Below are 13943 nucleotides of genomic sequence, written 5' to 3'. Positions count from 1 at the left end.
GTTTATTAGTATAAGATAGTTTAAAAGACAAAACCATTGTAAGGATAATTTGTTAAATCATCTTAAAGTTACGTCATATTACATGAGATTGCCTATTAAACAACATCAATGCACTTGCCCTTAAGTCTTGGAGTGGTATGTTTCTAGTCTAAGCCATATAGTCAAACTTGTTGATCCCTACTCTTCTCGTTTGAAAATTATCCAGATGAATAATATCGCTACGCCCCTTACACAAAAAAAGAAAAAATATCTAAACCACTTAACGAAGTCTTTTTGTTGAAAATGTCTAGGCGAATGCCTCTACAACTCTAAAAATATGGATACCATGTCTCTTCCTTGAATTCAATAAAGGATACCATGCCTCTATGAAGTCTTACAAATACTCACCCTTGAATTCAATCAACCATCATCTAAACCACTCACTTCTCTCTTTTCCATTTCCTTCTGAGTCTGCAACCATGTCTCTTCGATATAACACACATACGAGGAGATATCTTCGGACTTTTAGTATAAAAATGTGGGTTTAACTTTTTAGGGTGCTAATTTAAAAGAAACTCCTATCTGAATGTTGTGCTCCAAACCATTTGCAGTTGGTTTGTTTCAACATCGTAATGAGAAAAGCCAAGCAATAGAAACATCCAGGAGATACACCGTCAACATGCGAGACAAACCACGCAATGAAATCTTAGGGCGTGCTTGGTTGCACGTCACTGCTCATCAAGCCACAGTTGTAGCTGCCATATCGATTTATACACCTACTTGGTTGATGAGCCACAGAAAAATGAATGCTTTTGAGTGCCTATCTTACCACGTGTGTGGCATCAGATTTGCTGCCGCAGAATTTGGCACCTCACAGGTTGGTTTGGCTGGTTGTGGCATGCAACAAGCACGCCTTTACTAGCTATGTGGCATACCCACCCTTGAATTCAATCAACCAGCATCTAAACCACTTCACTTCCCTCTTTTCCATTTCTTTTCGAGGCAGCAATTATATCCCTTCGATATAACACAGGTATGAGGAAATATCTTCAAACTTTTAGTAAGGAAATGTGGGGTCGAACTTTTTAGTGTGCTGATTTAAAAGAAATTTCTATTTGAATATTGTGCTCCAAACCGTTTGTTGTTGGTTTGTCTCAATATCTTGATGAGAAAAGTCAAGCAATAGAAACGTCCATGAGACTCACCATCAATATGCAAGACAAACCGCGTAATGAAGTTTTAGGGCGTGCTTGCACGCTACTGCTCGCCAAGCTATAGTTACAGCTGCCATATCGGTTTTGTACACCTGCTTCGTTGGTGAGCCATAGAAAAAACAAAACTTTTAAGTGCCTATTCTTGCCACGGGTGTGGCGTCAGATTTTGCCGCCACAGACTTTGGCGCGCCACAGGTTGGCTTGGCTGGTTGTGACATGCAACCAAGGATGCTCTTACTAGTATACCCATCAACTCGCATCTTAACTACTCAACTTCTCTCTTTTCCATTTCTTTTGAGTCAGTAATCATATCTCTCTTATATAACATGAGTATGAGGAGATATCTTGACTTTTAGTAAGAAAACATGGGTTGAACTTGCTGATTTAAAAGAAATTCCTATCTAAATATTGTGCTTCAAACTATTTGCAATTTGTTTGTTTGTTTGTTTCCATATCTTAGCGAGAAAAAAGCCAAACAATAGAAACGTTCAAGTGACGCACCATCAAAGTGCGAGACAAACCACCTCTCACGAGACACAAGACACCAACCGCACTAAACGACAAGGACACGCCACACCGGAGCTAAGCTGAGAGCGATCCGTGTGGCCTGGCCGCCCGTCCGGTCCGGCTGCAGGCGGGCCCCACGCCCTCCCAGAGTGCTCCACCACGCTCCTCAGCTTATGAGCTGAGCAGCAGAACAGACGAGAGCACGAGCAGAGCCGCGCCAGCAAGTGACAAGCGGGCAAGTCACCATCCTCGCTCCATGGCGTCCTCGCCTTCTGCGCTCGCGTCCGTCGTCAAGGCCGCCGTCGTCCCCGTCCCGCCACCGCGGCCGGCGGCTGCGGCCGTGGCAGTGCCGCGGCGCGCGCCGGTGCCAACCGTCCTGCGAGCCGCGGGCGGCCACGCGCGGCGAGGCGCGGCGCTGGTGGCGGCCTCTGCGCTGGACGACCTGCGCCCGGCCATCGACGAGTACCCCGAGGGCGTCCTGTCCGGGGAGTGGCCCGAGAACTTCTCCCTGCTTAGCTACGCCGACCTCCGCGCCTACCTCGAGTCCCAGATCACCACCACCGGCGAGGTCCGTTCTCCCCACCGGCCCATCCTCCCTCCTCCTCTCTCTCTCTCTTCCTAGATGGCGTGGATTGGATGTGATGGCCGCTCAATTGGCAGATGAGCCCGACGGCGAGGCTCGTGGACGTGATGTCGCGCCCCGTGCAGGTGGCCACGCCGGGGCAGCGCCTTGCGGAGGTCGACGCTTTCTTCGCCGCGCAGCAGTACTCCGGCCTGCCGGTGGTCGACGAGGAAAGCAGGTGCGTCGGGGTCGTCTCCAAGAAGGACAAGGCCAAGGCGCTCAACGGGGTCAGTTCTCGTTTCTTTCACTGCTAATAATTCCCTAGTAATTGGGATATTCTTGCATTGATGATCAAATCCTTGATAGATGTCAATGGAGAACCCTACCGTTTGCTAGATGGGAACAACTTTAATTTTTTTTTAAAAAAAGAGAAGAAGATAGGAACACCTTTTAGGTAATTGCGTTCACCAGCATCATGTCCTGTTGCCTAATTTGGGAGGTTCTTCTGATGCAGATAGAGTCAACTACTGTTGGTGAAGTGATGTCGTCCCCTGCTATAACTCTGACACTTGAGAAGACTGTCTTGGGTAACCTTTAGTTAGTCCCTTCTAACTATAGACGATAGGGACACATGAATCCTTGTGACAATTTTTTGCTAACCGGCTGCTGGTTATTTGAGCAGAAGCTGCTGCTCTGATGCTCAAGGAGAAGGTCCACAGGCTACCGGTCGTGAATGAACAGCAGATAGTGATTGGTAAGATTTTCTAAATCGCATTTCTCTTCCAGATTATGGTGATAAAGCCGACATCTGAATCCGATACGTATTCTACTGGAAAAAATTTGAAACCATCCACACTGAATCTCACACAGCCAATAATCAGTGCCGATGATCGGTACCATTACTGAACCATGTCATTTCCCCCAGTTTTAGCTACCGTAAGTTTGTGACAGTACATGTGATGCAGTGCTTAATCTCCCTTAAGACTTCCATCATCATGACAACTTGTACATTGCTGCCTTGCTGATGGAATCAGGAATTATCACCCGAACGGACGTGTTCCAGGCTTTGGAGGCCAACAACCGAGCATGATCAGATCCCTTCTTGACTTGTTTTCACCACTGGTGGATCGCCGGATGTTGCTCGCCTTGTACATATGATCAATCAGACTGCTGAATGCTGATCCGTCTTGTAAATCATAGCCGTGTAATAGAATCTGGGTGTGTTGAACTGAAGCTTACGAACACCAGTACATGTGATCTACATGCCATATGTTTCCGAGCACGTGTAAGTGTGCTGGATCCATATTGTACTCACTACCGGAAACCAGCCCTTTGCCGAGTGCCACATAATTTGCCGAGTGCAAAATATCGGGCACTCGGCAAAGATACTGTTTGCCGAGTGCCGCACTCGGCAAAGACAAACACACGGTGAATTCATCCTTTACCGAGAGTCGGGCACTCAGTAAAGGAAAACACTCGGCAAAGAACGTTTTGCCGAGTGCCTGGCACTCGGCAAAGGATTACACTCGGCAAACATGCACCAGGAAATAACGGTAGGTCACGCCGTGATTGTTTGCCGAGTGTCTGGTCGAAGACACTCGGCAAAGAGAGCCTGTGCCGAGTGCCACTGCTAGACACTCGGCAAAATAATCAAATTTTTTTTCTTTAATTTCTCTAAAAATTTTTGTATTGTCTTCCTACAGTATCCTGAACAAGATATGTAATTTAGGTTCTTTTATCCAAGTGTTTGCTATATTTCGATAATTTATTTCATTGTAGTGAATTTCTCGAATATTTCAAATTTGAACTGCGTGGTCATTTTAATAGTGGAAAAAATGTGTGAAAAATTGTTATTCATGTTAATGAGCATGCTTTGAGACCTTAACGAAGAAAGGACCATAAATTTCTAACCTACTATTCACAAAACATGGCGACTAAATTATGTTCAAGTCGTGTTTAAATTGTATAAAAGATAAATTTGGTCGGAAAATTATGAAACTTGTCGAGATGTCATGTTATCATGTGAGGACATTGTGATAAAATTTGTATAAGATTTCGTGAAAGTTTGACATCTACGATGCTTAACACTTAATCAGGTGTCACATGAAATCATATATCTCTTTGAAGAACTTTCAATTTATAAGTATCGTATATTTTAACTTCCACGAAACCTCATCATATTTTTATCATAGCTTTCCCATATGATTTCATTACATCTCGACAAATTTCATAATTTTCCAACCATAATTGCTTTTTATACATTTTTAAAATAACTGGATATGAAGTTCGTCGTCATGTTTTATGGACAACAAGTTTGAAATTTCTGATTTTTTTCTCGATAAGATCTCAACGCATCCTTCAATAACGTGAATATAATTTTTTCATTCATTATTTTCCTTTTTTCGAGTGACTTCTAGCTCAATTTTCAATAAATACAAAAATTAAATGAATTGGGAAAAGGGAAATGGAAAAAGTGACCTCTTTGCCGAGTGCCGCCCGTATGGCACTCGGCAAAGAGTTGACTTTGCTGAGTGCCGCCGATCTGGCACTCGGCAAAGCTATTCAATATACCCCCGGCCGCCCGCTCCCTCGCTCGCTCCCACCCTAGCAGCACTTACGCAAATTTGCCAAAGCCCCGCCGCCGCCCGCTCCGCGCGCCCGCCCCCGGCCCCGCCGCCGCCCCCCGCGCGCCCCCGCCCCGCGCCCCCGCCGCCGCCCCCGACCCCGCCCCGCGCCCCCGCCACCAACCCCGCCGCCGGCCGTGCCCCCGGCCCGCCCCCGCCCCCGCCACCGGCCCCGCCCCGCGCGCCCCTGCGCGCCCCTGGCCCCGGTGGTAACCAGCCTGGCTCAGTAAATATAGTACCATTCTTAAGACTCATTTTATACCAGTAGTAATGTTTTTGAGAAGTAATATGTGTGTTGACAATGTTTTTACTATCAGTTGCTACTAGTCGTATCGAAGTGGACCTGCAAATTTGAATAGACCAGCTTTTTTAAATATAATCTTTGTTGTTGGACAGAGTGTGATGAGATGGAATGCTCCCAAGATAGGAAGGTTGTTGAAACCCCTGGTTGGAACTAGAGTTTCTACTGGGTTGTATTCTGCACACACACACATATATGCAACTGACTTTGCTAGTCGAATTGCCATAACAAATGATGGTTGATCCGTTGATATGCTCTTGCTGGTGAACGGAATTGAAGTCCTTAGCGCGTCAACATAAGAAACATAAAAGAAGAATAAAATTTATAATGCATATACTATTATAATGCGTGTGGAGTCTGGCAAGTTGCAAGGACCAGTCATATAGTAGACCTGGCTAAGTGGCTACAACTTTATTTTTTAAGAGAACAGTTAAATAACTTCTCTTCACTATATAATGAGAATATATATATATGCATGAAAAACCCATGCTTTTTCAGTATAGAATCTGCTGCTTTCCTTCCATTAATTCCGGGGATTCTGTGCTCGCAGGTACTGGTCAACCAAAGTACCAAACATCCTTGCGCCCCGTCCCCGGGATTGGTACAGAGCTTAGAGAGACTGCCAACTCAATTGCTTGGTAAGCCTTCCAGCCCGCGGATTGTGAGTATTGTGAGTTGTTTTGTTCTAACAAATTGATCTTTTTAGGTGTATCGGCCCGCGCGCCCTCGGCCCCGCCCCGCTCCCCCCCCCTCGGCCCCGCCCCGCTACCCCGGCCCCGCCCCGCTCCCCCGGCCGCCGCAGGTACTGCATCCGTTAATCCATTAATGTTCCGCCAGATGATGCATGTGTACTTGCGAATATGTTTGCTATGGTTTGTTTGTATTGAAGTAGAGACAGGTACCATTTTGGACCATTAAATATATTAACATAGCGTAGGAGCCTAGGAGATCGCGATGTTTGTAACTTTAGTCCCTTAGTCATCTTTTAGGCAACAGAGTGTTAATGCATTGTCATGTGAAATTGATATTACTTTCCAATGCATATGTTAGAGGATGGAGGACCGTGACTGGATGTACACTGGCCACTTAAGTCGGGGTCAAGTCACTGATGAGTGGATCAACAAGACCGAGTCCTTCTTGGAACGGGTGTTTGGCGAAGCTGCTAAAGGAGCGAGTAGAATTTTCTGTCCATGCAGCAAATGTGCAAACAGGAAACGACAAACGAAGAAGGTCATGGGGGAACATCTTTGTTTGAATGGATTTACGGCAGGCTATACCCAGTGGGTATTCCACGGTGAAGCCGATCGTATGAGAGAGGAGGTGGTGAGGCAACGTGTCGAGGATTATGATGCCGATGCCGGGGTGGCGGAAATGTTACATGACTACCACGAGGCACAATTTGTTGAAGGACATACAGAGGAGGAGCCAGAGGCAACTGCAAAGGTCGTAACGACATGTTTGCCGCGGCACAGAAACCCCTTCATGGACAGACAAAGGTTTCTCAATTGGATGCCATTGGACGCATAATGGCGTTAAAGTCGCAGTATAGCCTGAGCCGAGACGCCTTCGATGGTATGTTGACAGTTATTGGCAGCCTACTTCCGGAGGGTCACATTCTTCCAAAGAGCATGTACGAGGCACAGAAACTTCTTCGTGCACTCAAGATGCCGTATGACCAGATACATGCTTGTCCGAAGGGGTGTGTCTTGTTTAGGAAAGAACACGCAGAATCAAAGTATTGTCCAAGGTGTGGATCCTCTAGGTTCATGGAGGTAGACTCTGGTGATGGGCAGAAGAGGTAGCTTGACATCCCCGTGACAATCCTACGTCATCTTCCGTTCATACCGAGGATCCAGCGGTTATACATGACAGAGGAATACGCAAAACAGATGACATGGCACAAAAATGGAAAACGATACAATCGTGATAAGATGGTACATGCGTCCGATGGTGAAGCATGTACCCACTTTGATAGCATTCACCATGAGAAAGCCAGAGAGTCTCGTAATGTACGTGTTGCGCTGGCAACAGATGGGTTCAATCCTTATGGAATGATGGCTGCAACATACACATGTTGGCCAGTATTCGTTATCCCCCTCAATCTCCCTCCAGGCATATGCTTTCAACGACAGAACATATTATTGTCGTTGATTATTCCTGGACACCCGGGGAATAACATGGGTGTGTTCATGGAGCCTCTAATTGATGAATTGCTCCGTGCTTGGGAGGAAGGAGTATGGACATATGACCGGGCTACAAAGACAAACTTCAAAATGCATGTCTGGTACCAATACTCCCTTCATGACCTGTTGGCGTATGGGATATTCAGCGCTTGGTGTGTTCACGGGAAGTATCCATGCCCAGTATGCAAGGAAGGTCTTAGGTTCATTTGGTTGTAGAAGGGTGGCAAGTATTCGGCGTTTGATAAACATCGGCAATTCCTCCCTCTTGATCATGCATTCAGACGAGACATCAAAAACTTTATGAAAGGTGTCGTAGTGACAGACCTTGCACCTCCTATGAAGACTAGTGCCGCAGTTCGTCAGCAGATAGATGGCCTCGTGCTGAATCCAGAAGGTGGCTTTGTGGGATATAGCCAGCAACATATGTGGACTCATAAGTCAGGCTTGACTCGGCTCCCCTATTATGATGATCTTCTCCTTCCACACAATATTGATGTGATGCACACTGAAAAGAATGTCGCTGAGGCACTTTGGGCAACAATCATGGACATTCCCGGTAAGACAAAGGACAATGTTAAGGCTAGAGTGGATTTAGCAATGTTATGCGATAGACCGAACCTAGAGATGAAGCCTCCTGGTCGCAGAAAGACATGGAGAAGGCCTAAGGCCGATTTCGTATTGAGCAAGCCCCAAAGGAGGGAAGTACTAGAATGGATAAAGAGGTTGATGTTCCCTGATGGGTATGCAGCTAATCTGAGTAGGGGGGTCAACTTATCTACTATGCGAGTCTTAGGGATGAAGAGTCATGACTACCACATATGGATTGAGCGGCTTCTTCCGGCGATGGTTCGAGGATATGTCCCTGAGCATGTCTGGCTAGTGCTTGCAGAGTTGAGCTATTTCTTCCGCCAGCTTTGTGCCAAGGAGTTATCTCGGACCGTGGTGGCAGACTTGGAGAAAGTTGCACCGGTGTTGCTCTGTAAGTTGGAGAAGATCTTTCCACCCGGCTTCTTCAATCCGATGGAGCATATGATATTGCACCTCCCGTATGAGGCACGAATGGGGGGGCCCGTTCAGGGTCGTTGGTGCTATCCAATCGAGAGGTCTCTAAAGGTTCTTCGGAAGAAATGTGGAAATAAATGTAAAATCGAGGCCTCCATTGCAGAGGCATACATTCTGGAGGAGGTGTCGAACTTCACAACAACATACTATGGTGACAACCTCCCTAGTGTGCACAATCCACCCCCTCGTTACAATGCTAGTGAAAATGACTCGAACCTCAGCCTTTTCCTAGGGCAACTCGGAAGTGCAAGTGGTTCGACCACCAAGACATTGACACATCAAGAGTGGCGCCAGATAATGCTATATGTGTTGACCAACCTTGACGAGGTGGTGCCGTACATGAAGCAATTTATTCATGAATTCTGGCATCGATCAAGGGAACCTACCCAACAGGAATGTGATACCCTTTTTAGCCAGGGTGCTGGAAATGGAGCTCCCGATTTCATTCATTGGTTCAAACAGCAGGTAACCGTGCAATCTAGCTTGTACTTAGTTTGTCATTTGAAGTTGGTCCCATATACGAGGCATACAATGATCAAATGTGCTTGAACATGCAGGGCCATACGATGAATGCTGAGTTGAGACAGGTAGCCGATGGCTTTGCCCTTAGAGTCAGGTCATATTCTGTTTATGACGTGAATGGATATCGTTTTTGTACAGCAAGCTACGAGGCAAGTCGACCTAATCGAAAGACCACAAATACTGGAGTTTTTACTCCTGGCCTTGATGGGATCGAGTATTATGGAAGAATTGAAGAAATATATGAACTCAGTTTTTATGGTTGCAAACCTCTTAATCCTGTCATATTCAAATGTCATTGGTTTGATCCTAAAGTAACGAGACGGACATATTCTAATCTTGGACTAGTGGAAATTCGATAGGATTCCATCTTCCCTGGAGACGATGTGTATATTGTGGCCCAACAGGCTAGACAAGTTTATTATCTCCCATATGCGTGCCAAACCAAAGAGCATCTTAAGGGTTGGTATATTGTGCACAAGGTATCACCGCACGGTAAAGTACCTGTTCCAAACGATGAAGACTACAATTTAGACCCAAACACATATGACGGAGAATTCTTTCAAGAAGAGGGGCTAGAAGGGCGATTTGAGATAGACTTAACCGAAGCGGACAGAATGGATGTTGAAACGGTTGTTGATGAGGAGGAGGATGAGGTCCAAAATGTGAAAGAACTACAAATGCTAGAACGATTATATTTAGGCAATGCCAATGATGACGTTGATCCTTCGGACACTGTTGATTATGATTTGATTGATAGTGATGATGAGACTTATGATCCAGCTAATCCCGATTATGAAGATTATTTTTAATCAATGTAATACTATATTATTATGCATTTATGTTTAATTTATTTTGCATCTCTTTCTAAGTACTTCTTGTTTATATGTACTAATTACTTTACTCTTCTTAATTGCAGGTGATTGAACAAAGATGGTAGGCAGTGGTTTGAGGACCGTTAGGTCGCTTTACCAGAGGGCTAGGTCAGCTACATCTGGGCCGTCTGAGAGGAGGAGGGGGAGGAGGGGGACGCCGCAGGTGCCCCCACAGGAGGCGGAGGAGGAGGAGGCGCAGGTGGGGCAGCAAGACGCTACGGAGGAGGAGGGGCATGTGCAGGAGGAGGAGGAGGAGGAGGAGGTGCAGGAGGAGGACGAGGCGCAGCAGACCGCCTCTGCTTCTGGTGTCTCTGGTTCGTCGAGCGTCTACTTGCGAGGTAAGAATGTTTATATGTTTTCATTGCTTCTTTATGTTATACGTTCATAATCAAAGTTGAAACTAACAATTTTTCTTAATCACATGTACAGGTCCCGCCAGTCTCCCTAGACGACCGATACCTTGTGAGAGGCGCCCGTTGATTCGACCCGAAGGGGAAAAGTAAGTAACTTTTCATATTTTCATTTCTTCTTCTTGTTATATGTTCAAATTCAAATTTGAAACTATTAAGAGGTCTTAATCATTTGTGCAGGTCCTGGACGATTGTGCAGAGTGCAGGTGCTGCTCACAAACGCTCCGTCAATGGCATCCTCGGTCTTCTGTGCAGGGAACACTTCCCTGGCCTGGTTGAGTACGGTGGAGTGACGGAGCCGGCCTATACGTTCGACCACTACGCCGCCGCCCCTGATGCTGAAGATCGGGATGGCAGGGTATTCAACAACAAGGCGGAGCGGGTGAAACAAGAGCTGTGGGTAAGTGCTAAATACATTGCATTCATTTCACATTCTTAAAAAAATGAATGGTATACATCATGTTTCCATGTTTTCATGCAGGATTTCTTCAGATGCGAGCATGGATTTGAGGACAAAGCTGATGTGGTGGCCACCAAAGTATGTAAGAAGCGAGTCGTGGATATGCACTATGAGGCGCGTATCCAGGCCATTATTAGTTTTCACAGCAACGTTCTTGGGCAGAGGGTCACCAAAACGGAAGCAAGAACCATGTCTTTGAATGAGGAGCAGTATTTGCAGGTAAATAAAGAAAATTAATATGCATTCTGGTTTACATTAAGCAGGCTTAATTTCATCTTCGAATATTTCAAATACTTGATGCCCTGTAGACGACTCCTTATTGGTGCCTCGGGCATCAAGAGTGCTGGCGACAGATGGTGCAGAAGTGGTGCTCCGACGAGTGGGAGGAGTCACACAACGCTTGTCGGGAGCGACGTTTGTTGATGCCAGGTGCAACACACCATCAAGGCAGTCGCAGCCTCAGCGGATACGCAGAAGCATGGGTACGCGAATGAATTTGTTTAATGTAACACTCAATTATGCATGATTTTTAATCGTCTTGCTTGTTTTGTTGCAGCCGTCGTCACATGGTGGTCAGCCTTGCGGCCTCTTGAAGGCATATGCTATGTCCCATAAGGGCAAGGCGACGTCTGACGTCAACTACAATCCGGAGGACGGGCCCGAGGCATACAGCAACCCCATGGTCCATACCCGCCTCAATGCGTACACAACAATGGCAAGGGAGGTCCATGGTCCAGAGTTTGATCTGGCCACCGAGGACCTTGACGGAGAAGTCGTCATGAGGGTTGGAGGAGGTAAGAATCATGGGCGGTATTGGATTGCCGACAGCGCAATCGACTCGTCCTCTACTCCTACTCTATCTCAGATTAGAGCAAGGAGCACGAGTGCGAGCCCAGGCATACGACCTCGGCAAGACACTTCACAGTACCGCATACAGGCACTCCAGGTCATTTCTTATTCGTCGTTCACTGATTATTGTATACCATTTCTTTGTATTATCATAACATTGGAGTGAAAATTTTGTAGGCCGAATTAGAAGAAGAGAGGAGGCTACGTCTGGAGAATGAGCATAGGATGAGGGATATGTTTGCCTACATGCAGACTCTTGGTGCCGCAACGGGTGTAGCTCCACCACCTTCGTTGTTCGCTACACCACCTCGACCTCCTGCGGAGTTTTCTACTCCTGTGAGTATGGATAAGTTTTAGCCATGTCTGACCTTTACTTATTTTGTCTCATACATGTGATCGCTTCTCCTCTTTGCAGAATCAATCGGCGGCCTCAAATGACCCTCATGTTTCTCCAACTACGCCGGTATGGAGGTCGCCGGATTGGAGGTCTTGATCATGATTCTTACCACTTATCCTGTTTCGATAGACTTTTTATGTTTTTGGACATCTGTGGACTATATTTATGATCTGTAATAATAGTACGTGTGTGAACTTTGGGATATGTATGTGAATCAATTGTGTTTGTAGTATATATGTGATATTTGTGATATAGATGTGATATTGGTGTTCTTTGTGATGATATAATGTTTTCTGATATATATGTATATGTGTGGATGAAATCGAAAAAACAGATTAAAATGGGAAATCTGAAGAATCTTTGCCGAGTGTAAACACTCGGCAAAGAGTGAAGAATCTTTGCCGCGTGTAAACACTCGGCAAAGAGTGAATAATCTTTGCCGAGTGCTCACATCAGACACTCGGCAAAGGAGGTCGCTTTGCCGAGTGCCGTGAGTCTGACACTCGGCAAAGTGACCTCCTTTGCCGAGTGTCGCGGATCTGACACTCGGCAAAGTGACATCCTTTGCCGAGAGCCGTGCATCTGACACTCGGCAAAGTGACATCCTTTGCCGAGTGTCAAACGCTCGGCACTCGGCAAACCAGCCGTCATATCCCTGTTCCGTCACGGCGCTTAAACTTTGCCGAGCGCGGCGCTTTGCACTCGGCAAAGACTTTGCCGAGTGCCCGACGAAATGCACTCGGCAAAGAACCCTTTGCCGACAATCTCTCTTCCGTATGCCCTTTGCCGAGTGCAACACTCGGCAAAGCCTTTGCCGAGTGTTTTTTGAGTTTTGCCGAGTGTTTTTTACACTCGGCAAAGTCACCGTTTCCCGTAGTGACTGTTGAGCTTAGCTGCTTGTTACTCCCACCATTATTCCAAATTATAGGTCGTTTTGGCATTTCTAGATGTATAGTTTTTACTACCTATTTAGATTTAGGTGTATATCTAGATGCATAGCAAAAATTATATATCTAGAAAAATTATATATCTTCATCCTACCGACAAATAGAATAACTTCTAGCGAGATGGAATCAGTCGATACACCTGCTCCGTAATAGTGCCTCTGTCGTTTCCACTTGTCATAAATTGTAAAAACTTATGAATATTGGTGACATAAAAATAATATTAGCAAATTCATCGTGAAACCAATTATCTTAATGTAGTTGTTTCTATTTGCATCATTGATTGACTATTTTCCTTATCCAAAGCCCACTTTATGATATATATCAATTATCATTGCTTTACCAAATTGAAACCTTCAAATCTATACTATAAAAATTGAAATAATTGAAAACGTGAGCAAGGGAGCGCACAAGGCCGATATTGAAGGGGCATGTAGTGAGGATCTCTGAACTGCCATGAGGCGAGCGGGTCTCCGCTCCCTAATCCCTACAACGGTGGGTGAGAATCGTGTTAGGCACAACAAAGCGTGGTAAATAATTTGATAAACTAGTCTTAGATTAGTTTAGCAAATTTTTATGTCAAGTGGTGAAGAACCAAATATGTCGTAGTTATAATTAAATGCACATGTGATTTGGATGTTCATTAGTCAAAATATATAAAATTTGATTTTGTTTGCTAAAATAATTTATGAACGAAGTAAAATGCAATTTAACTGGACTATTTCAACATATAAATGGATTTATCGAAAGTTACTATCGCTACCTACACAAAATATAAGATCCAGTTTAAATTAGCATAGTCTTCAAGATCACACTTTAACCTTTGTGCCAACAAGCGTTTGATAGTTACAAATATTTCTAAATACAAATCTATTTAACTTGGCATAGCTTGTTAGTCCTCAAAGGAGAAGTTAACCAGCAAAGCATATAGTAAACCAGGTTAGCGATCACAGATGTTAAGGTTGATTAGTTAGTAAACATCAACATAAAGGATATCTTTAAATAAGAGCAATTAGTTTGATTTCATCTCGTGCAAAAAGGATATCTTTAAATAAGA

General features: G+C 45.2%; 1 protein-coding gene across 2 annotated transcripts; it reads left to right on the top strand.

The window, feature by feature from the left end:
- Positions 1–1835: 1835 nt before the first annotated feature.
- On the top strand, positions 1836–3567 carry LOC112898803. Of its 2 annotated transcripts, none has more exons than XM_025967101.1 (5): positions 1836–2268; positions 2361–2549; positions 2777–2849; positions 2945–3016; positions 3133–3167. In XM_025967101.1, the coding sequence occupies exons 1-5, from the start codon at positions 1957–1959 to the stop codon at positions 3150–3152; spliced, it is 666 nt and encodes a 221-aa protein (XP_025822886.1). In that variant the 5' UTR covers positions 1836–1956; the 3' UTR covers positions 3153–3167. The 2 variants fall into 2 exon arrangements, with proteins under 2 accessions (XP_025822886.1, XP_025822885.1); XM_025967100.1 differs by lacking the exon at positions 3133–3167 and adding an exon at positions 3297–3567 and having other exon boundaries at positions 1847–2268.
- Positions 3568–13943: the final 10376 nt, after the last annotated feature.

Source organism: Panicum hallii, chromosome 7 (genome assembly GCF_002211085.1).
Source record: "Panicum hallii strain FIL2 chromosome 7, PHallii_v3.1, whole genome shotgun sequence".
Lineage (NCBI taxonomy): Eukaryota > Viridiplantae > Streptophyta > Magnoliopsida > Poales > Poaceae > Panicum > Panicum hallii.
This window is presented reverse-complemented; position numbering and strand designations above follow the sequence as displayed.